The sequence below is a fragment of the Myiozetetes cayanensis genome, unplaced genomic scaffold (genome assembly GCF_022539395.1).
Source record: "Myiozetetes cayanensis isolate MyiCay16 unplaced genomic scaffold, myiCay2020 scf12, whole genome shotgun sequence".
Lineage (NCBI taxonomy): Eukaryota > Metazoa > Chordata > Aves > Passeriformes > Tyrannidae > Myiozetetes > Myiozetetes cayanensis.
In genome coordinates, this window is record NW_026086826.1 from 160933 (window position 1) to 183969 (window position 23037).

Here is a 23037-nt window from a genome sequence, read left to right on the forward strand (position 1 = left end):
GCTGAGGTTCTGACCCAGTGACTGAACAGGGAGTCAGTCAGACATGGATTTCTTTGCACAGGAAATGAAAAACAGAAAAAAAAAAAAGTATCTCTCATATCTTCTTTGTGGTGTGAATATTTAAGAGCTGTTGACTACTTTCTCTGCATGTATTCTGACTGCATGACTGCAACTGCTACTCATTAGATCAAAAAGTTACTATATAACTACTTTCATATTAATCACTGAGGTGTTTGAGGGTTTGGGCTATCTCTGTAGGCTTAATTAAATAATTTTCCTTAGTCTAATAATCTTATGACTTCTGAGCAGGCAGGAGTAACCCTATTATTTTGGGGAGGGGTAGGGAGAAAGCCAGCCAGGCAGACAATGCATATGTTACTTTATTACCCCAGGTGATGGCTTTGAACGTAGAGATAAAACTATACAGTCAACAATTCTCATCTTGCAAACTGGGCTACCACATTTACAACAGGAATCTTGCTCAGCTTCTAACAGCGTCTAACCCCTGCTCCCACTTTCTCCAAGCACCACTTTCACAGGCTCCATGTGACAATGTACAAGTCCAATGGGAAATGCCCAAAGTAAGTTCTAAAAACTGCAATTCAGTTGCCTTTGTGCCTCTGGAGTTTGGCAGACCTGCAGCCTTCCTCCGGGTACAATTATCAAGTTCACAGGCACCAAATGTGAGAGAGATGTCCTGCACTGTGTGACATTTTCAGGTACTTTGCAAGATAGAAACTTGCCTGGGTGAGCAGGATGTAACAGATGCAAAGGGAAGACACTGTTCACAACCCTGAGTTATCTCCTGGAACACAGGATAAGTGACACCACAGAGTGAAACTGTCCCAGATATGATGTTCTCCGATCACTAGCCAATTCTGAAAGCTTTATTTACAACACTTCTAGCTTTTGCTCAGGACATTCTTGCTTACCTTGTTAGATTGTGTTGTATTGCATTTGTGGGCTTATGTCTTGCTACTTCTGCCATTTCTAGGTGCTTGTAATTTATTAATGTATCATTTATGGGCAAATAAAAAGCAACATCAAAAAAACAAACTAGCTTTTGACTCTTTACCATTTACTACTGTAAACATTGTAAGTAATATTTTAGTTCAACCAATTTTACCTCAAAAAGAGATCAATATTTTTCCAAATGACAGTTCACTACCAATAGCTGGAACAATAGATGAAAAAGAACCTTACTGAACATTTCCGCATTTCCCGCTTTTCAAAACAAAGCAGATCTGCACAACCTACTTCCTTTCTACCTTATAAGAAATTTATTGCACTAGGCACCAGGCTTCCTTCATTACTCTTTGTGCTTCATTTGTGGGCCTGTAAGGTAGTGGTGGACTAACCTTCATGGCAGAATGAGGACACAAAACAGCAACCAGTTGTTTAGTGAGACTCTCCTGTGACAGCAAGCCCACACGTACACTCATTCAGTGTGGTCTGTAGAAACCTCCACAGACATGCAGACATCAGTAAGTCCTTAAAAGCATCTCAGTGCAGTTCCATCCAGCACTGCAAGCCTGAGTCACTTACGTGGGCAGATAGCTTCTAAAGAAAGTACTCAGGCAATTGGAAGCAGCCCAAATTTTCCATATGGTAATTAGATTCAGATAACAGTGGCATAAATCATTCTTGAAAATGGGACTCAGCCAGACTTACCTGGGCCTGAAATTTGACCAAATTCCCACAGGCTTCGTTAGATTCGGTCTCCACAACGGACTTGCATTAATTTCATTGAGACAGATTTTTTTTTTCAGTTCCTGTCCTGAGGAGCTAGGCAAGTTGCTTACTGTGTTTTACTCAGAAGCAGCTGCAATGCTTTGCTGATGAAATCACACTTGATGCAAATGAGCAGCAGCTAGCAGATTGTAAAATTGCTGTTTAAAATACGACTTCTTGCCGATAACATGAACCTTACCGGTCTTGGGCTACATCCCAGTAGTTTATAGGGTCTGAAACCTCCTACCAAGAAACAGGGTATTTCACGTGCACAAGCATGTTATCATTTTAGCATCCAATTCTTCCACATCCTGTTTCTGTTCAATTCTGACAGTTCAACCACAGCTCTTCTCAGCTGCTGATCCTGCTCTGTGCACAACCAATGTTACACAGATAAAGTGCACCAGGTAAACTCATCAGCCAGTATCTAAAACAGAGAGCAAATGTCACTGTCAGGGTCAGCACAAGTGCTCTGTCTTCCCTGACTGTATTATTCTCTACATATTCAGGCTACCTGCTTTCCAACATACATTTAAACCTGACAGTTTTTATTAACTATTCCAGCTACTTTTTCTTTCCTTCTTTAAAGCTGTCTTTTTATTTTTAAAATTTAATCTTGCTTTTATCAGGAGTACGTAAATCTGATTCAGAGTTGAACTGAGCTAGTTAAAGTGACCAAAAACCTGTTTCTGGCTAGAACCCTCAATATAAATACTTCCAAATTTAGAATTCCACTATCTGTACACAAACAACAGCCAACCATCTTCCTCTTGGGAAATGCACAGCTGTATCTAGAAAGGAAACCTATTAAATGTCTCCAACTCACATCTCAGCTACAATATAAACTGTTTTCCAATTCAGAGATTGAACCTTACCATTCATAGCAGACTAAGAAAGACATATGTACCTGAGTGCTTGCACACACCCCCCCACTCCCACATAAAATACATGCATAAATGACACTTACTAGATCAGCTGATATAGGCCTGATCAATGGCAATCAAATAATAAAAAAACAGGAGCTGAGATTAGTTCTTACTAAACCAAAAATCCAACCCAAACAATACTGGAGGGACTCAAGTAAATAAGGGAGTAGAGAAACCTTTGGTGCAGAGGGAAATGTAACAACCAAAACAAGAGAGCCTGAGTACTGTGAGTACTGCGGGGGCTTCTGCCACTTCCCAAGGGTGGCATTAGGCATAAATTCCCCCATTAACGTTGACAGCTGCCTGAAAAAAGACAACAGTTCAAGTTTTAATAGCATTGTACTCCTGCAAGGTTTTCAAATCTTTAAGACACACATATTCCCAGGCAGGAAAGCCCAGCTAAACCAGCACGTGGTATTTGTAGCGAAGGAAGCAGGGAGTTCAGAGTACCCTTGTGAAACAGGGTTGCTAGACCACACCTTTCCTTGTGGTTTCACCACCAGCTCGGGAACAAACTCATCTACAAGTACCTTATTTTCTACTTCCTTCCACCTGATGCCATCCACCAGGACAACACAAAGCCACATTACTCTTGAAACAGAGACTGGTGCAAATGATGGGCATTCCCTCCCTTTTTTGATACTAGCTGCTGCAAAGTCACAGGCATCCTCAACATAGCAAGTACTGCAGGGTGTTTAGAGGGGCAGCTGGATTACAGCAATCGTCCAAAAAGGGGAAGAGAACATCTTGAGATGAGTGCAAGCCTGCCACTGCCAACACACTTGCTGTTGCCTTATCAGCAGATCAGCTGATGATACAGCAGTTCTAACAGCTGACTGCTCCTTTAACAAATATGCTCACAAGTGCAGCACATAAATATAACGGTTGTCTCCAGTACTCACCAGCAGCCTCCAGCAGCAATGAAACTCCCACATGGGAGACCAAGGACCACTTACAGTCTTCAAGGTGCTCCCTTTGGGTTCTCCAGGTATTTGAGGTTACAGCTGTATTCCCCAAATTTACAGTGACTACTAACCAATGTTATTCTGAGAGTTGCATATACATCTGGGATCCAAGTAACATCACTAAATCAATTCCCTAATTATAGAGGCTAAGCAAAAAATAATTTAATGACCTTGTTACATTATCGTATTAAAAAGAAGACAGACTTTCCCAACAGGAATGAAAGCTATTTATTAAATCAGTCTGCCCATTCTCCCAATTGAGGCTGCCCTTGCAGGCTGCCAATGGGCTAATGACAGCCACTGCCCTCTGCACCTCCTCTAGGGAAGCTCCTGTCAAAACTGAGCAACACAGAGGTGAAGGTGTATGGAGACCTTGGGTGGGATGGAATGGGATATGGATAAGCTCTCTTGGCTGGCATCCCCAAGCCCCAAGTCATCTCACTAGATGAAGCAGAAGCCAATCCACTGCCTATGTAAATTGTCCCTGAAGGAAAGGGTAGAGCAGACCCTTCTCTATCCCGCTCCACTCATCCTGCTGCTTACTGAGCCGATGATGGTTACACTGTTCACATGCACAGTTACAGTCCTTTAATTCCTCACATGACTTTTGGGCCAAAAGCCATTCCTGGAAGGGAAGGCACTACTGTTCTGACTTGGAAGCAAAGAACCAGAATAGAGGCAAAGTGAGGTAATGTTTTCCTGGTCCTACTTGGACTCAGCTTTCAAATTTTAGACAACACTACCATTAAAAAATGAGAAATAATTTTGTAGCTTATCCCAGACTCACAGAAAGTATGACCCTCTGATTTTAAATTAACTGTGATTCTAACTTAAATGTGACAGTAGAAAGAGGAGTGTTGAAGATAACACATCAATTAAATGTTGATTTTTAAAAGGAAGAAGACAGAAAGGATTGGGTAGAATACGAACATGTAGGAAAAAGCATTGAAAAGATGGAAAGGTTATTTAGCAAGTAATCACTGAAAGCGAGGGCCTAATGAGACCTTTTGTCTGGGCCATTTTTAACCAGGAGTGATCCACAGGTGGCTACTCCCTTCATTACAGCTGCCAAATCTTGTCCTATAATTATAGAAGCAAAGAATTTTCTACAAACTGATAAAGTGCAGCACATGAGAACAAATTGGAAACAATATAACATGCAGGGATGGGAGACAGCAGTATGTAGTCAGAACAATTTTCTCTGGGTTGAGGAAGTGATCTGGGTGGACAGGCACAGCCACAGACCCCATACTTTGCTGACCGTTGTCTTATATATGCTCTACGTGTGGCACTCGGCATTATGTTTGGGTGCAAAGAGAATATGCCAGGCATTGTGTATTTACAGCTTGAGACCAGAGCTAATGAACAATACCAGCACATATTTCACAACCATCATATCAGAGCAAGCATACTGTAATGCTTTCAGATAATTTTGAAAAGTGCATGAGAGATTGCGATAGATACGCACTGCTCATATTACACAACGGGTAAGAGGAAGAAGAGGGAGGAGGAGGCCCTTGGCTGCAGCACGGCTCCATTTTTGTGCTGACCCGCAGTAGAGCAGGGCAGCTCACTGCTGCTTTGCTCCTTAAAGCTGCCTCCAGGAGGAGGGCACTCGGAACTGTAGTTCGGGGTGAAAGCAAAGACCACTGTCATGCTCAGTATCAGCTGAGCAGTCCTACCTGGCAGCTTAACCATCACCCAAAGCACAGAGAGGGCTTTTAAGGAAGAGGGACTCTCCCAGCTGCTGGCACATTTAAGGGCACGTTATAAATTGGATTCCTGCATAGCTCTGCGACTCAGAGCTGCATACTGACATGGTATCCAAGTAATGCCTATCAGTCGCTTCCCCATCTCAACAGCAGCTGTGTTTTCTGCAAGAGGAATGGTAGCTAAAAATAATCTGGCTTTGACTTCCTCTTTCAAACCCTCCAGTCTCTTTTAAAAAGATTTTTTTTGTTCTCCCAGAAACAGCAAGAGGAATGTAAGACCAGAACGGTCACCTGCACAAAGGGAACAGCAGCATTAGAAAGCTCAGAGAACTGTAGGAAACTACAATAAAGATCAAGGATAGTAAAAAAATTGTCACAGTTTTGAGCAACAACCTGTAAATTCCCTTTGGCACTCGCAGCAAGCTTTCTGTTACGTCTTTACTTGTGTGACTCAGTGGTGCTGAGGAAAAGGGGAATACCATCTGGATGTTTCTGAATGCAATTCATTTGCTAATTAAAACATATTAAAAGGAAAAACTGTGCTCAGTAATCATCAAATGCACTCTCATGTCTGCACAGAAGACATTTTTACTCCCTCATAGAATAAATATGTTTACTTTTAATTCTATGTCATCCATAGATCCACAAAGTATGTCAATCCCACACCAAACATGCAAATGGAGAAGAAGAGAATATTCAATTAATCCTTCAGTAACACAGCACTAAGTATTCTCATCCAAAAACAATTCTACAAATGCAAGGCTGGTAGGCATGTGCAGACTGTTGCACACAGCTTTTCATAATCCTTTTCATAAACAGACCTAATTCTATATTAAAATATTTAGGAGTTTTATATATAATTTTTCAATTGCAGCCCACAATTAGCCTGATACAGACTATACCTCAAAACTTCCCAAGGCAGCAATGATGATCTCCATTTGAATCTAGTCTTGCAGAAGATCCTCACTCCCAGTAGGTACCTCTGGACACTACCAACTATAAACAAAATCATAAGCAGACCTCTGGACACTACCAACTATAAACAAAATCATAAGCAGAATTCAGAACGTGACTTACAAACCTGCTGCTAAGAGACCAATACCTGAAGTAAGAACAGTACAAGGGACAGAAAAAAAATGGTCAATACATCTCCATCCTATTATCTCAGATTCCAAATTAACATGCTGTACAATGTAAAGAGTTGAAAGTATACAAGAAAGCATGCTGCTGTATATAGTTTATGTATTATAGCATACACCATAAGCTTTACCTATGGCATAGTTATGTTAACGGCTTTATCCCTTCTCAAATGTCAACACCAGAAACCATAAGCAACTCTCTCAGCACCGTAGCATGAACATCCACCTCGCCCTTGGCCAAGTCAGAGTGAAGACAGGGCCACCACCTAAGCAGGGCACTACAGGAGCTTTTCCTTCCTCTCCCTGAATCCTTTCCCCACTTGGCAGAAAGCAGCACCCTTCTCCCTTCTCAGCTGCACCCCCTCACCATTTCCTCCCACACTATTTCCACTTTCACCACACTCTTATGCTTGTTTCTTACTTCCTGGTTCCTTGGCTGAGCCTCACCAATACAACCCCACATTCCAGTTTTGGGGGTTACCACAACGCTCTCTGGGCCAGAGACGATGGTGAGCCCAGACAGGGCTTAGCACCATCCATGGGCTGTCTCCCAGATGTTGTGGGGTAAATCAAATCACCCTGTGCACCAGGGCTAGCACGGCAGCTCTGCTTCTCTGACAGGGATGAGGGAAGCCCAGGTGCTACCGATGAACTGTGACCAGGGCTTCTCCTTCAGCAGTATGTAACACCATATAAGAAAAAGCAAAAATAATTAAATCTTTAAATATCATGGTAGGTGATGTTAAAAGTAATCACAAGAACATAAAATATTAAATAGATTTTGGTACCTTTTTAATAGGAAAATGGAGAAAAACAGGAGCTCAAATATACCACAACCAAGAAAGAGAGAAAGTAAAAGATCTGTAAAGTAAACTGAATCCAAACATAAGCAATGTTTTATTGGGAAATAGCAAGCAACCTATCAAATAGGGAACTGGTACAAACAGACTGAACAAGACTCTCTTTTAACAGAGATATATGGTGATGAGACAGCTTCTTTCAGTTCTTAAAACAAGTATTCAAACTGCTAAGTAAAGCATTAAAAAAACCCCAATCATTACAACACCAAAGACAGACAGTATTAAAAATGTGCAGAATTTTACTTTTTACAAATTTCTGCATAATGTTAGAAAACAATCATAAATTAAAAAAGGAATAAAATTAAGCTTTTTTGTTGTTGTTTGCAAAGGAACACAAACCTTTAAAACCCAAGTATATTTTACATTGGACTACTATTAAAAACAGGTGAAAATAAGTTGAAAATTTAAAGAACAGCAAAAAATACACAACCCAGTTTCACCTGTCACCAACACCTTCCGCTATCGAAGGAGTTATGTTAGTTGTATGTACAGCTTTAAACATTGCAGCATACCACAGAAAACCTTAATAAGGTCAAAATAGGACCCTCTGCAAAAAAGGGTGACTTGGTAAGTGTCAGTCCCATCCTAAAATTAAAAGTAGTAATAATTTTAATACGTCTTCAGTGTAAACCAAAACCTACTTTAACTAGTTTCTCTCTTCTAAAGATGCATGAAAACTTTATTTGGGATTGGTTTTGTGGTTGTGTTTTTTTTGGTTTTTTGTTTGGTTGGTTGGTGTTTTTTGGTGTTTTGTTGTTGTTGTTGGTTGTATTTCAATTAATGAAATCAAGAACTTGTCTGGCTCAAAAATGAGAATGACATACCTCCTTTTGTTCTGGATACAGTGATGTAGCTATCTCAACATACTCACTGACACTTCCTAAAAGAGAAAATCATTATGTACTATGTAAAAAATACACACAACCTCTCTCAGTTCAGACTCGTATATTGCCATCTCTATCCAATAGGATATATATTGTAATTTGGTTTAAACTCTTAATAGATATATTCCCTCTTTACAAAGTTCCATCACATGAAACCAAATTGCTTATTTTTCCTTTGAGGTACATGACCCCAATGAGACAATTCGCTACAAAGAGTTGTTCTTTAGATGTTGTGTCTGTAGAGGTTTTACGTGATATTCATAGATTTTCAGCGCAGGCCCCAGTTTTAATGAAAGTCCAGTCAGTACATCATTTCTTGTCATCAACAGTAATGATTTGCCATCAATTTCCTATAAGAAGAATTAAAGAGTTGATAAAGACAAATGTACAAATCTAACAGATGAGAATAGTCATGCAACAAAAGACTACTACAGAGGATCAGTGAGAAAAGAAATAGCAGCCTTTATTTTCCTGAAACCATGTTTATAGCTGCTAAATTCTGCTGTCTGCTTTTCAAGTGCTCACCTGTGCTGACTAAGGTATAAATACTATTTAGTCAAGCAAAAAATTCAAATGAGCCTAATTTCAAAATTCCCTCCTTGTAAACCTCTTTCAAATTAATAGGTACAAGTGCAGATTGCATAATTATCAGCCATTAAGGGAAGGATACCCTTAAGAAAGCAGCTTATGAAGTGCATTTCAGAATTACTATTGACAGCAATATGCAAGTTTAGACTCATCAGTATCTGCTAATAACTTCAGGTGCCTTCTTTAAAAGGCCAACCTTCCCATGCATCTTGTGCGGGAAAACAAGGAGAAGACTCTTGCAATCAGAAATTTTAGAAGGGCCTAACTGGAGCTTGGCACTCTGAGGGAACTTCTCTTCTGCCACTTACAAGCGAGGAGGAGAAAAGTGGCAACTTGCCAGCTGAGGTCTCAACAATGCTTACACTTTCCTGCTTAAATATCATTTGTAAATCCCGGATATGGTGGGGCTTTTTTCTCTCAGACCTTGACCTTCTGACGTGTTTAGGTTAGAAATCCTGTAGGCTTTGGGGCTTTTTTCCATCTCAAAACCTTGCCATATGTTTGAAAACTACCTCTGAATGACTTTTCAAAGGTCAAAATGGAAAAGAAAGAATCCACATCTCTCAACTCCCTCCTCCATTTTAGACATGGGACCATCCTTTTCATTACACATTCCTACAGCTCTACTCCAGAAACAGGAGCTGCAGTTACACAGCCATGCATTGATTGATGTCTCATAACACAGCCAGACCTCCACAGGGCATCACAACCCAAAAAAGTATACAGCCCTATCTGGCATTCTCCTGCACAGGACTTCACTCTGCTGTTGCACTCTTTTTTCACTTCTAATTAAGAAAACCCCCACTATTAACTGCTGAATTTGTTATCAATAGCCAACAATGAATTCAAATGCTGGCATATTGTCGTTGTCCTCTAATATACTTCCAAAATTCAGTTTTCTTATAAGTATTATAAACATTACACATCAATTTATCAAACTGCAGCATGTTCCTTAGGAATATTAACTGTTGCCTTGGAAATGTTAGAGATCCCATTCTTGATTGCAAGGCAACATGAAAAGAGGAAGACTTATGTTACAGTTCAGCATGAATTTATCCAGACTGATCTCTCTTACAATTTGATAAAGTTTATAAATACAAAATACATGGACAAACCACAATATAGTCAAAGATCAACTGAAAGTGGAATTTCTTTAGAATATCCTCAGGATATATACGACTGTTAATCCCTCAGAGAAGCACAAAGTAACAGTATGTCTAAAAGAAAAAAAAAGTTTCCAATAACTTTTTACCCAATTATAGCAGGTCTCTTTCCAATTACTGTTGAGAATGTTAATGGTTAAAACCAGTTTCTATCCTCTCTTTTCCATTCGTCACAATTCTTTCTGTGGGAATTTTGACACCAGTGAGTATTTTGCTCATTGCTATGACCGATCTGAAGTTGCTTTTCTGCTGCTGTTCAACGATGCTATGGAGGAGGAACAGCCTCCAGCTTGGTAGGATCCCAGTGAAGTAAATCGAGTACCTGGAACAGGAGAAACTCCAAGAATAGGAAAAAAAGCATCTATTCCTTCCCCTTTTTCTTCCATAGGGTTTCCTGTGATTTCTAGAAGTGCTGGTAACTACTAAGGCTTTCATTGAATAGAAAACTGATTCTTTAACATCTGTGTAGAAATGAGTGATTATGTATTCAGAGTTCAAGCATTTTCTACCTTTGTGTGTATTGTAAGTTTTTACCTCTTCCACTTCCTTTAAGTTTCCACATAAACACGCTTCTGCAGAATCGTCACAGTTACTCCATTTTTTGGCACCAGATAAGATTTTGTATGCTTTGGTGACTTCTCTGATTTCTTCTCTACTACTTCTCTATTTTCTGTATTTTTGGGGGGGGATGCAACTTCAGTGCTAGCTTTCAGTATGCCTTTTTTTTTGTTACCTTCAGAGAGACACCTCTGCACAATTAGAGCTAACAGTAATTTCCCACTGTGCCTGAATGACCTCAACAGCAGTTGAATATTGTCTTCAGCAAATAACCAGAGGACTGATTAAGCTTCAAGTCCTCCCACCACTCCTTCTGCCCTTTCTGAGAACTGCAAGGTTTTACAGCACAGGCAACATGAAAGCACGGCATCCAGCACATTCACATGCTCCTCCATGCCTTGGCTCTGCTGGAAAGCAGCAGTGGACACAAGCTGGTATCACACCCCAGATTCCCTTCTGGTAAGGGCTGCAGTGAGCCAGGAAACAAGCACTGGGCTAATGTGGCTATCACAGTACTAATGGTTAAGAAGCCACATGGGCAATAACAAAGGTCACAGCACTAGCATATCTTGAGACTTTGTAAACAGTTTCAGTCTTGGAGTGAGCTACAGCCCCTGTGCTCCCGGGCCTCCTAGAGAAAGCTCAGCCACATGCTGACAGGTAGCATTTCTTTGAAGGTGTTCACACCCTCAGCCTGCATCTGGTATTCCCCCCTCTTTAGGTATCCTCTGTCCCCAGCTTCTTGGCTTGCCTGATTTGCTTGCTGATGTTATGGTTTTTTATTATTGGGCAGTATCTTTGAGTTGAATCTGTTTTCATCAGTGAGCTCTTCTGATTTGCTGACATTAGTGGAACTCCAAGAAGGAATAAGGTATAATAATCATACAATCGTCACTTCTTACCAGCGCTTAAAATACAGCACTTAAAATGTTTTTCAATAAAACATTCCACAGCCCTTAAAATGTCTTCTCATTGTCCTTAAAATATTTTAAGACAAATTCAGGTCTTAAAAATTTTTTGAGTCACTTGTTTTAGGCAAGTCCAGATGTATTCAGATTCATCAAAAGAAAGTGTGGACTCTGCTACTGTTGTGTAAAAGCTGAACATAATAACAGATTACATTCTGGGCTATGGATGTTTTGTAAGGAAACCATTGTGCTACCCCTACCAAAGAAGTTCAATGGAAAACAATTTTCCAGTGTTGTAGGTGACACTGAATACTTTCCTTTACCACTTACAACCTTATTCCTTTTCCAGTACATATTCAGGGCAGTAGCAGATCTGGTTTCTAGGGGCCCACACAAACTGCAAATGGCAGAGGAAAACACAGATGGCCAAAACTTCAGCTGCATGACTGGTGCTCTATAGACAGAGGATGGCTGGGAATCACAGTGAACTTGTCTGCACTGCCATACCTGGAAGATCCCGATAACAGATACCATAAGAAGACAGAGTTACAGTTAGTGGCTAGTAAATAGTGTAGAAGAAACTGAACACCACCACTGGTAAGAGTTTAGGGATAGGATTGTTTATGGACCTGTTTCTGATCCAGACAGGGAACAGGCTGGCAGAGCTGGCATGTACAACCAGATACTTGCTGCTCCTTGTGCTGCTAATGGAAAGGAGGGGCAAAGAAGTGACAATGATTTCTGCAGTGACTGTCCACGCCACAGCTCCTGGTCACATCCTGGTGGCAGCTGTCTGCCTCTCTCTCCAAGCATAAAGTGACATTGGCAATGGAATCACAGCCACATTTCTGCACATGCCTATCCTAGCAGAATCCTCAGTTACCCTACTGAAACCACTTGCCCTCACTGCAGAATACTAGCAAAACCTTTACACTCTACTTCCACGCTGTTTTCCATAAGGCTGTTGCAAATTGCTTTGCCAAAACTCGTGAGTTAGCCTCACCCTGCTGCTGAAAGATCAGTAGTAATTACTGCAGTATTATTGACGAGCCAGCTGAGGTGCAGAGAGGTTAAGATATTTGATGAAAGTCAGAAGTATCTGTCAGTACAAGACAAAAAACTTCCAGAGGCCACAATTACTTTGTCCGTGTGGGTTTTTAAGCCACATTTCCAGGGCTGTTGAGGAGACATGGATGCTGGTATTAAGGAACGGACACACTTAAATATTTTCTTTTTTGGTCTGTTTACCCATCTTCAAATTCTGAAAAATAAGTAGCAGCTGCAGAAGGAACCTTCATCTGCAACTTGCCAGAGAATCACCCAATAGCAGGCTTTTCAACACCAAGAACAAATATACAAAAGATAATTCATTATATTCATCAGTTACAATAAGATGGGATTTGACAGACATGGTTCTGAAGGCCAGCAACATTACCCTGACCAATGATGTTATTTCATATGAGATGCCCAGTGTCCCTGCAAAGCTGCCAAGTAATTTGCACTAGCCCATTGCCTTGGAAGGTCAAGCCATCTCTTTTGATAAGTAAGGACAAATGTTGGTGACTAATTTCCTTGCAGTTGCACTTAAACATACAGATTTATCAGGAAAGGTGCTGAACTGACAATCTTGAGATGTAAGTTACTCCCCTGTGGAACAGGTGGGCTTTAGGCCAAGTAAGCTGACTTCCCTATTCTGCCCCCTTTACCAGTTTGCTGGCAGGTGAGTGACAAGGGGCCATCTGATTGTTAAGCTCTTTTGCTGGTCAAATCTACCAGAAGTCATCCATCAGCATCAGCAGCTACAAGGCCCAGAAACAAAGACCTAACCTCTCTCTCAGAGGGTCGTATGAACACAATGCTCCCCTATCAACTCATCCTTTCCCTTGTACTGAATCAAGTTCCCTATCCCTGTTCACTTGTACTGCCAAGTTCACTGTAACACAGCAGCCTCTTTTTCATTCTAGGCCTTCAAAAACAACCTGTTGCTTAGGAGCCCTGTGTTTTATAAATACTCATGAGTGTACTTGCACAATATACTAAGGAAGAAGGGAAGTACTATTCACTATTCGACACAGTGAAACTGAATGGGTTGTACAGGGAGACTGAGTTCAAGCTGGAAAATTTGCTTAGATTTCTTACCTTTCTAATGACTATTTTAAACAAACTCCAGCTCATTAGCCACAGCCTGCAGAAAAATATTATTACTCAAAAGTTCACAGTCCCATGGATTGCCATCCAATCATGGACTCAAATGCCCCCATTAATGTGAGATTTTCACTCCCATTTTACATAGTCAGGCCTATGGCAAAAACAGAGAAACTTGTGGCAATCAGAAGGCATTTGATAACAGGTTTACCTGTTCTTGAAAAGCACTGGCTTGTTCTTCAAATCCAGCTGTTCTGAAATAATTCACAACATCGGTAACAGCCCAGTCAGCAGGATCTGGAGGTCTCCCATTCTCTACTGAACTGCAAAGTGAAAATCCAGACAAGTAATCACTAAATGTGTGCAGAACATCTGCTGCTTCCTTGTGTACACCCCACATACATCCCCTCCCTCCTTGTTTCTTCAGGAAAAGTATTCTTTGACACAACTCCCTCTGCCTCGATACAGAACAGTCACTCCTTTTCCATTTCAAAGACCTAATGCTTAGGACAACTGAGGTAGCTCTCCCTTCAGAAAAGAAAAAATTATATGAATCTTCACGTCAGCCAAAGGTAATCAGTCAGGATCTTCCTACAAGTGTGCTGCCTTTGTTGTTGGAAAATGAAGACTGCCATAACTGAGGATCCAAATTCCTGTCTTTCAAGCCCTCAGTTTGTTTTCAGCTACCAAGTACCTAAAGAATTGTGTGTCCGTTATTCTTTTCCCAGATGAGAATGTGCTTCCTTGTAAGGTGCCTAGAAATTACTGGTAACCGTCTTTACCTTGTAAAAACAACAACAACAACAACTAAACAAACACAAACATCACCACCACCACCACTCCCCCCCGCCCAAAAACAAAACAAAACACCAAACAAAACAAAAAAGAGGCACCAAATGATTGCACTTATTCTTAATATAGAAACTTTCCCAAATCTGTTTGTGGACTCATCCTCAGACAAATATATGGACTTTTTAAATAACTATGAATCTGAGAAAACATCTGTTCAATGCAATCAGAATTAACTCCTTCTGTGACTAACCTCACGCAATTGTTTTCCACAGCAGCAAAACCAACCAAACATTCATATTACTATCTTTATTCTGCCTTTCTTTTCCTCAAACTGGAATCACCATATCACAAAGATAAGCTTTGTGTATCTGAAAATTCTTGGTAAAAGACACACAGTGAGCTTGATTGCCTTTCCTATTGGGATTTATGAGGATGAAGAGCAAGACATCAAAGAGCTTCTTTAACATGTTTCTCCAGCTGAAAGTCCTGAATTTCATGCCAAACATTTTTCATTGTTCTGCATGCTTCATCCTAATACTAATGAAGAAAGATGGAAAACGTACAGATCAGGACAGAGGTCAGAATCCTGTCCATTTCAGGTCTGAAGCTGAGCAACAGGACTTTGATTTCAGCAGCACCAGCTAGAAAAGATATGCAGATTATGCTTTGCTGACACCATTTTTGTTCTGTCCTCCAAGTTTTTCTTTTCCAGCTGTCACCACCTCTGCCTTGCCAGGACTTGGATGTCTTTCAGCAAAATAACTGGGGGGCCAATAAAGGGCCAACCATTTTTCAAACCAGCCAAACAGAATCACATAGAGTGCCTCCTATCACTGTTTCTACAACATCCCAATTTCTACAACTTTCTGAGGCCTGGGAAGGAGAACTCGTGAAAACAATGGTTTTTGCGTCTCCCCTAACTCTTGAAATGTACCTGTCAATATGGTAACAAAATCTGACTGTAGGGACTCATCCACAACCTATGCTGCACTAGGGTTTCCAGAAGCAGTTTCTTTCACTTATTGCATATCTCAGAGCAATAAGCAAAGGACCAGTTTCTCACTTTTGCTCATCACATAATGACTTACTTCATGAATTGCTTCACTGATTGTGATTACATAGAAAGCAACACTCAGCAAAATTGAAACTGGGACTATCTGGTCTTATCAGAGCTGCATTTTTTTTCCTTTTTGTTTTTTTTAAGCCAAAAAATGCCTTTCTCTTAAAAAATTTCACTGTTGTGCACATTCTGAAGCGTAAGAAGTAAAATGGGAAAAGCACCACATAAAATCTACACATATTTATAAAAGCAGCATTTGAAGAATTATATTTAAATCTTTGCATTTTTGCTACGTAATAATCTACCACTTCCAATGACTTGATCTTTACTTAAAAATAGACAAACGAAATCCCAAGAACTCATTAGTAGAAAAAACTCTAAGAGATACAGAACTTAATCCTTCCTAAACAGTAAATAAAAGGTTCAATCCGTAAAAATACGTCCTAACTATGATTTGCTTGCTTCTCCAAACATTCTAATTTCAAGTTAAATACAGTCCCAAACCCTCCTTCCCACAGTTTTTTATCAGCCCATGTGTGTTGGGGTTTTTTGTAGCTTTTGTCACTAGGGAACAACAGCTTGGCCCAACCCCATCCCAGGCCCAACTGCAATAACTTCAGGGGCTCTATCTCTGTCATTAACTAACTGCAGGAAATAATTGCAAGTTCCTTCCTCAAGGAATAGCATCATGCTGGACCGTAGGTGGAGCCAATTTCCACAGCTACAGCTGCAGAGGACTGGAAGGCATGTGGCAGACTGCTGGAGGCCGGCTGGATTTTAACCCATCTACCCACACAGATGCTCATTTGGCTTGTAGACCTTTTAGTCTCCTCCTTGCCCTGCTGCTGACATGGCTCTATTCTTTAAACAAGGAAAGCGAATACATAACATCCACAGCTTGGCCATACACTGCTTTATGCCTGACATTCCGGATGCTGCAAAAGGATTTAAGAGGACTGGCATTTTAGGCTTTGACATGAGATACTAGATGCACTGACAATGAATAAAGATTAGGCTTGTCTGCTTTTCACCAGTGTCCCTGTGCCTTTATTGCCATCATGTGGCAGAAGCAGCAAGGTCTGAGAAGCCATAGCTGAGAACAAACAGATTTTATCCAAGCTATTTATAACCACTTCAACAAAGTGTCAAATACTTCCTTTGCAGATAAGCACACAAACATACTATATACATTCATCTAGAAACCACAGCCCTGATCAGTTTAATTATATTTCCCATCCATTCTACAAAGCCACCTTAGCAATCAGTATTTGAGCCTTTTTCACTGAAGCCTCAGGGAAAATGATTAAATGTGAACTGTCCTTGCACTGACTGCCACCCTCCTCCCACCAGAGTACTCATTGTAGAAGCCAGACTGTCAGCTGAAGGTGGCTTCTGAGGGACATACACGATAATCTATTCATACTCACTGAATAGGAAAATGCTCTTTATGTTGGTGTGGTACAGCCAGCATCTCAAGTGAAGGGGCAGGATGCTGATTTTAATGGCTGCCATCAGATCTTTTGAGGCTGTGTCATAATCAGGTGTTTATCAGCATCCTGAAGTGACCGTTATTATTATTATTTATATTACTCTAGTGCCTGGTAGCCTAAGCATTGTCATGTTTTCTTGGATGGCTTATGTAAAGGGATCTGAAGGAAAAGAATGAGCTGCAGCTGCGCAGAAGTGCTGCAGTTCGAGAGGACAGACAAAGAACTCACTCTGGTACCTTTCTTTGTGGTTTGTTGTTTGTTTGTTTTTTTTTCTTTTAATACATATGCATATGTGTACATCTATCTCAGCATGGCTTCTATAACCATAAAGCAGCAAGGCCAGATTTTTCCACATAGAACTTCACTTCTCACATCACGGCTTCATTCAAAATTGCTAGTCCTAATCTAAGAATTTCTGACCTTTAAGGATAAGTAAATGCCTACAAAGCAGCACCTATCCCTTAACCTGCAGTTTACGAGACAAAAGAAAACAGTAGAGCAGTGCACACCGTATCTTTGTCTTATTCCCACCCTAGGTCTGAAGTAAAAACCCAGCAGTTTAGGGTTTCTCCAAGAAACAGCTTAAAATATCTGTTTCAGAAGAGAACTGACACTGAAGTGATATGCTGCTGCTGCTGCTACTTCTCAGCCACCAGACAGGTGGGCTGACAGCAGAGCAGGGCATATGTGTTTCTGAATGAGACAGAATGCAGATTTCCACACAGGACACTTCTCTCCATTAGGCATTGGCTCTGCAGGCAGGGGAGCAGAGGCAGAATGCTGGTTACAGTACTACCAGTTTCTCTAGTTGAGAGGAAAAAAATTAATGGAGGAAGGTGTACCCTTAACTCAAGTTACAAGCTTCTACATCCCTCCACTGCTATACAGTTTTTCTGCACACCTCTTCTAAGTAACTCAGTGCCCTAGACTCTTCTATTTCAAAGTTGAAATACAATAAAAATAGTTTAGAACAGAGAAGGTTTGAAATGAACAAAGATGGAGATGCTCACAATTGCCAATCGCATTAGATCAAAGGAAAACTACATTCAAAATCCATGTGCGGTTTACAGAAAAAGAGCACTAGGAATTCACTTACTTTTTGACATCCAGAGAGCCATTTTCCTTGTTTTCCATGTCAACAATTAGCATGGGGAGGATAGAGGCTTCTTTTACCTCAGCAACTGATTAACAGGGAGGGAAAAAAAGCAGTGTTTAATTATTGCTACTATGACAAGAGCAACATAATGTAACAGAAACAAGTATTCTACAGGGACACAAGCATGTTTCCACCTGAGAGCAATAGTGCTGTCAAAGACTGATTTTCTCAGAAGCTTGGCAAAGCCAACAGGAGCTAATGAACTAGAAAAAAGTTGACCTGTGCTTCAAACACAAGAAATATTTATTGCCTGAAAATCAAGGAATTTGATCCTTTTTAAAAGTGTTAAAATTTTGATCAAATTATATATTCATGTACATGGAGATTGACCATGTATAGCTGTGTATCAAGACAGCTTAATAGGCCTTGAGTCAGCCTGTGAGGAGTCCAGACAGACACACGATCTTATCCTTAGAGAGGTTTGGAAATCATAGCCTGGCTTTACAAACGGGGACTCTGGGATACAGATGAGCACAGTCATTTTTGCTCATCTCAAACATAAAACGGGTAAGCAGAATTACTAATTGAGCACCAAACTCCTGAGGTATCTATCATCAGTATCTTATCGATAAGACCATCCTTCCTGCACTAGCTTCTTTTATAAGTATAGTATACCAAACTCCAAAAAGGGAAGGAGCACATGAAGGACACAAGAGAAAATCCAGTTAATTTCCCTCCTCACAGCGTGCTGGAGTACTTTCACCACACAGCTTTTTCCACCACTCCACAAAACATGCAGAAACGACCCGAGCCTTTCCCTTCTGTTCTCAAGCAAGCCATTTCTGTTTCAGAGAGCACCAGAGAACTGACCAAGGACTCAGGATGTTCTCGCTGTGTAGCATTAATGGATGCCAGCGAAACGGCACAAGCTCTGGGAAGCACATAACAGGGAAATCATGCTCTTCAGCTAAAACTTTGCAAAAATAGAGAAGAGCAATTAACACTGTTGTTAAAAAAAAAGGATCCTTTATTAAACATCACGCAAAGCACCAAGAAAACAGTAACAAACTAATCGAAAAGATGCTTCCTGCAGCGCTGACCGAGCAGCTTCAAGTCTTGCCCCGAATCACTTCTCGGTTCACCTGAGGTGACTGCCGGTGACACCCACACTACCTGCCGCACGCCCCCGCACCGCGGCCGCGCAGCTCCCGGCGCCCCCGGGCTCGGGGCGGGCACGTCCCGCGGAGCCCCCGCCGGGGCTGTGACACCCGGTCACCACCTCACGGGCACCCCCGCGCCCGCTCGCCTGCACCGCATCGTCAGCTCTGGCTGGGGGCGGGGAAAGCAAGGCAGAAAAACCTACCTACGAGAAACTAAACCAGCGCATGGTCCCCGGCTGCTGCGGAGCGCCGGAGCCCGCGGCCCGCGGCCCCCGCCCCCCCGGCGGCAGCGGGCGCTGCGCGGCGGCTCCGAGCGGCGGCGGGCGCGGCCCCGCCCGGCCCGTGACGCGCCCGCCACACGGGCCCGCCCGCCTCATGGCCCCCGCCTTAAAGGCGCCGCGCCCGCCGCGCTCCGCGGGTGGCGGGGGATCCGGGATCGGCGGGCCGGGCGCGGAGCGGAGCGGGCCGGGCGCGGAGCGGAGCGGGCCGGGCGCGGAGCGGAGCGGGCCGGGCGCGGAGCGGGCCGGGCCGGGCGCGGAGCGGGCCGGGCCGGGCGCGGAGCGGGCCGGAGCGGGCGCGGAGCCTCCGGCAGGGCGTACCTGCAGGGCAGCCGCGAGCAGCGCCGGGCAGCGCTGTGCTGGCACGGCGGGGCAGCGCTCAGCTCCCCCGTTCGGGACCTGAAGGATGCAGTACCGAGTCGAAGAGATTTTACGCAAGGTGGGAAATAGGAGCAGCCAGATTTCAGGAAAATTGATAAAGATAATAAAAATTACTTCTAGAATGAGTTAGTCAACACGCACGTGGACAGCAAGCTTGGCCTGGATAGAGACACCGATTCCCGGGGACATCTACATGTGTTAGTGGTCTAAGCTCCAGACTTTATTTCATAAGGACACCGTACCCACGGGATTTGCTGTACAGAAAGGAATAACTCAAAGTGCCTACAAATGACATGGTCTGGCCCACTGGCAATAAAATCCCACCTAAAAGTTTTCAAGTTTATCTGGCAACAGCACTTTTTAAAAATTATTTTTATTACGCTATTTTTTAATGTATTCTTCAAAATTTTTCATGTTTTCTAATGGCACAGATGCATTACATGGACGAGATGCTGTCAGTGCCAGGGAAATTAAGCAAGGAATACCAACCAACACATCCCACCTTCCCCACACATGGGCTTTTGCAGCCAGGGCTGTGTCCCAGCCAGATGCTGTTATCTTTTCACTATCCCTAACAGCCTGGGTTACTTCGAATTTGTGGAATGCTTTACTTACAGAGTTTCCTTCTGAGTCAAACCACTCAAATTACACCTTGTTGTTTGCTGCGAGGCAAGGGGGACATTACAAATTACCTGTGGATTCATACAGAACCTAGAGATTTCTGCAGAGCTCTGTGACAGGAGTGCCCCAGCCGGCACAGACAGAGCCTGCTGCCAGCAGAGCAGGCACATGGGCCTGTCCCAGGCACCGTACATCTGTCTCACTCCCAGACAAAGCTTACTGCACCCTGGCTGCAGCGAGATCCAGATCACCTAACTGCTGACCGGACACAGTTACGAGCACTAAAATCACCAGAAAACTGGACTTTTGTGCAAAGGACTGTAGACATGACTTCCCCGACCACTTCATTTTGTCTGACTTGTATGCTGTCAAATAAATAACCAAAGGTTGTGAAAACTGCAAATAATGGCACTCAAACATCGACAGAAGTATTAAGAACAGAGAGCAGTGACAGTCCTCACTCCTTTGGGATTTAAATAAATGCAGATAAACAAGATAAATAGAGTACTAAATGTAGTGCACCCTAAAGAAAACCCTCTTTAGTTCACATCCCAAAGCATACTGTAAAACATGGCATATTTCTGTTGGACAAGTAAGCAAAGCAAGGCTATTCTGTCTCAAGAAATAAGCATTCTGAATGAGGCCATCATGAGTTTTCTGTATCAGCTGGTTTTTAACTTTGGTAATGAACTGACATTTGAGGATACAAATATAAACGAGTTATTTTACTCACACTTTCCCCTTCCTTCCATCATGTTCTTCAATTAATCCTTTGAGTATTTAAAGTGAGGCTCACAGAGTACACGCATTCCTTCTTGAGGACCTTGAACAACAAAGAGAGGAATTTTAATAAAATGGGTTGTGGACAAATTCAATGTGGAATATCATCTGTGGCTTGTGTTTTCATTCATTGGGGTAAGGTAGTTTAATTCTAATGAAATTATGTCTGGAGGGAGACAAAGCAGAAAAGTGAATTAGTCTTTCGTTTGACTATTTGCATCCTACTTCTGGAAAAAAAAACCAACACGTTTTCAAACTGTGCAAGGGAACAAAGTGAGACTAGGGTTGGTAACCTATGTCTCACCTTCTGCTGTCACACAGGGGGAAACACACAGAGCTCAGTGCAGCTATCGGACAGCAGTTGACCCTGTTTTCTGGGTACTGGAAAGGGCAGCTTTCTACAGAAGACCTATCATTTTTTTGTCCCTGACAATGAAAACAGTAGATGAAGACAAAATGCACCACACATGTGGCAAAAGAGAGTGTAGCACCCTGTTAGCTGTGCAGCGGGTACTGAGTTTCAGCTCCCCTAGAGCTAAATAAAGCCCTTTAAACCTTCCTTATTCCAGTGTCCTGGGTAAAAACATGGTTAAACACGTTCACGGGGAAAGCTGAATGAGGAAACAATGCAGGACTTGCGTGGTTTCCCACTGAGGGAAGCCCCCCTCCATAATCTAGCCTTATGCAGAGCAGAACGGGCCGTATCCCTGTATAGAACAGGTATTTCTTTGCCACCAAGGACCGCCCGGTGCCCTCCACAGGACGGCGCCCCTGACAGCAGGCCCCCCTCAGCAGCCCCCCTCAGCGGCCCCCCTCAGCGAGCCCCTCAGCGGCCCCCTCAGCGGCCCCCTCAGCGCCCAGCGGCCCCCCTCAGCGGGCCCCCTCAGCGGGCCCCCCTCAGCGAGCCCCTCAGCAGGCCCCCTTCAGCGAGCCCCTCAGCGAGCCCCCCTCAGCGAGCCCCCTCAGCGGGCCCCCCCCTCAGCGAGCCCCCTCAGCGGCCCCCCTCAGCGGGCCCCCCTCAGCGTCCCCCTCAGCAGGCCCCCTCAGCGGGCCTCCCCCTCAGCGGCCCCCTCAGCGGGCCCCCCTCAGCGGTCCCCAGCGGGCCCCCTCAGCGAGCCCCCTCAGCGGGCCCTCCCCCTCACCGTCCCCCTCAGCGGGCCCCCTCAGCGGGCCCCCCTCAGCGAGCCCCCCTCAGCGGGCCCCCCTCAGCGAGCCCCCCTCAGCGGGCCCCCTCAGCGGGCCCTCCTCAGCGGCCCTCCTCAGCGGGCCGCTCTCCCCGCGGCGCGGGGTCCGCGGGGAGCGGGACCTTCCCCTCACGGCCCCGGGGCGCTCCCGGACGGGCCGCTGGTGCTCTGCGTGCGCGGGGAGACATCCCGGGGCTGTCGGGGAGCGGCTGTGGCTCACCGTGAGCACGGAAGCGAACCAGATATGCTCCAATTGCGGAGACATTTCACTTGAGCGTGTTGGCAGCGACAAATGATCAGCTCCTCGTAACGCACAGCACTGGAGGCAGGGGAATCAAGGCTGGGGCACAGGCTGTCTTAAAGTAAGTTGTCGCAGGGGTGGAAGTGACATGGGTGTAGATGTCAGCTTGTCCGCCAGATGATTTTAGACAGCCTTGGACTACTTAGAGAAATTAAGGGTCTTTTCCAAAGTCCCTGGCAACTACAGTATACTCAGACACAAAAACCCTGTTACCGGTCCAGGTTGCACCTTTCCAACACTTTACTCTCAGAAAACTGTCTTTCCTCAGTTAAGGTCTTTTCAACTCCTGTCCAGTGTCTTTACAGTTTGATGGAA

The 23037-nt window shown here is 43.4% G+C and overlaps 2 protein-coding genes across 6 annotated transcripts in view; both read right to left on the minus strand.

Annotated features, from left to right (window-relative positions):
• The window catches only part of DNASE2B (deoxyribonuclease 2 beta), a 33404-nt gene extending 19502 nt beyond the window's left edge, over window positions 1-13902 (minus strand). Inside the window, exon 1 of one of the 2 annotated variants that reach the window (XM_050306749.1) lies at window positions 13791-13902. The gene's annotated coding sequence lies outside the window, so the exon portion shown is untranslated. Of the gene's footprint in view, window positions 1-8157; window positions 8302-13790 lie in introns of those variants that run through there. The other variant, XM_050306748.1, reaches the window with a different exon arrangement.
• On the minus strand, window positions 7349-22707 carry SAMD13 (sterile alpha motif domain containing 13). Of its 4 annotated transcripts, none has more exons than XM_050306751.1 (5): window positions 22642-22707; window positions 21191-21280; window positions 18018-18102; window positions 13791-13902; window positions 7349-8567 (listed from the first exon to the last, which is right to left on the minus strand). In XM_050306751.1, the coding sequence occupies exons 2-5, from the start codon at window positions 21210-21212 to the stop codon at window positions 8424-8426; spliced, it is 363 nt and encodes a 120-aa protein (XP_050162708.1). In that variant the 5' UTR covers window positions 21213-21280; window positions 22642-22707; the 3' UTR covers window positions 7349-8423. The 4 variants fall into 4 exon arrangements, with proteins under 4 accessions (XP_050162708.1, XP_050162707.1, XP_050162710.1 ...); XM_050306750.1 differs by lacking the exon at window positions 22642-22707 and adding an exon at window positions 21542-22005; XM_050306753.1 differs by lacking the exon at window positions 22642-22707 and adding an exon at window positions 18888-18990 and having other exon boundaries at window positions 21191-22005.
• Between the last annotated feature and the right edge of the window lie 330 nt (window positions 22708-23037).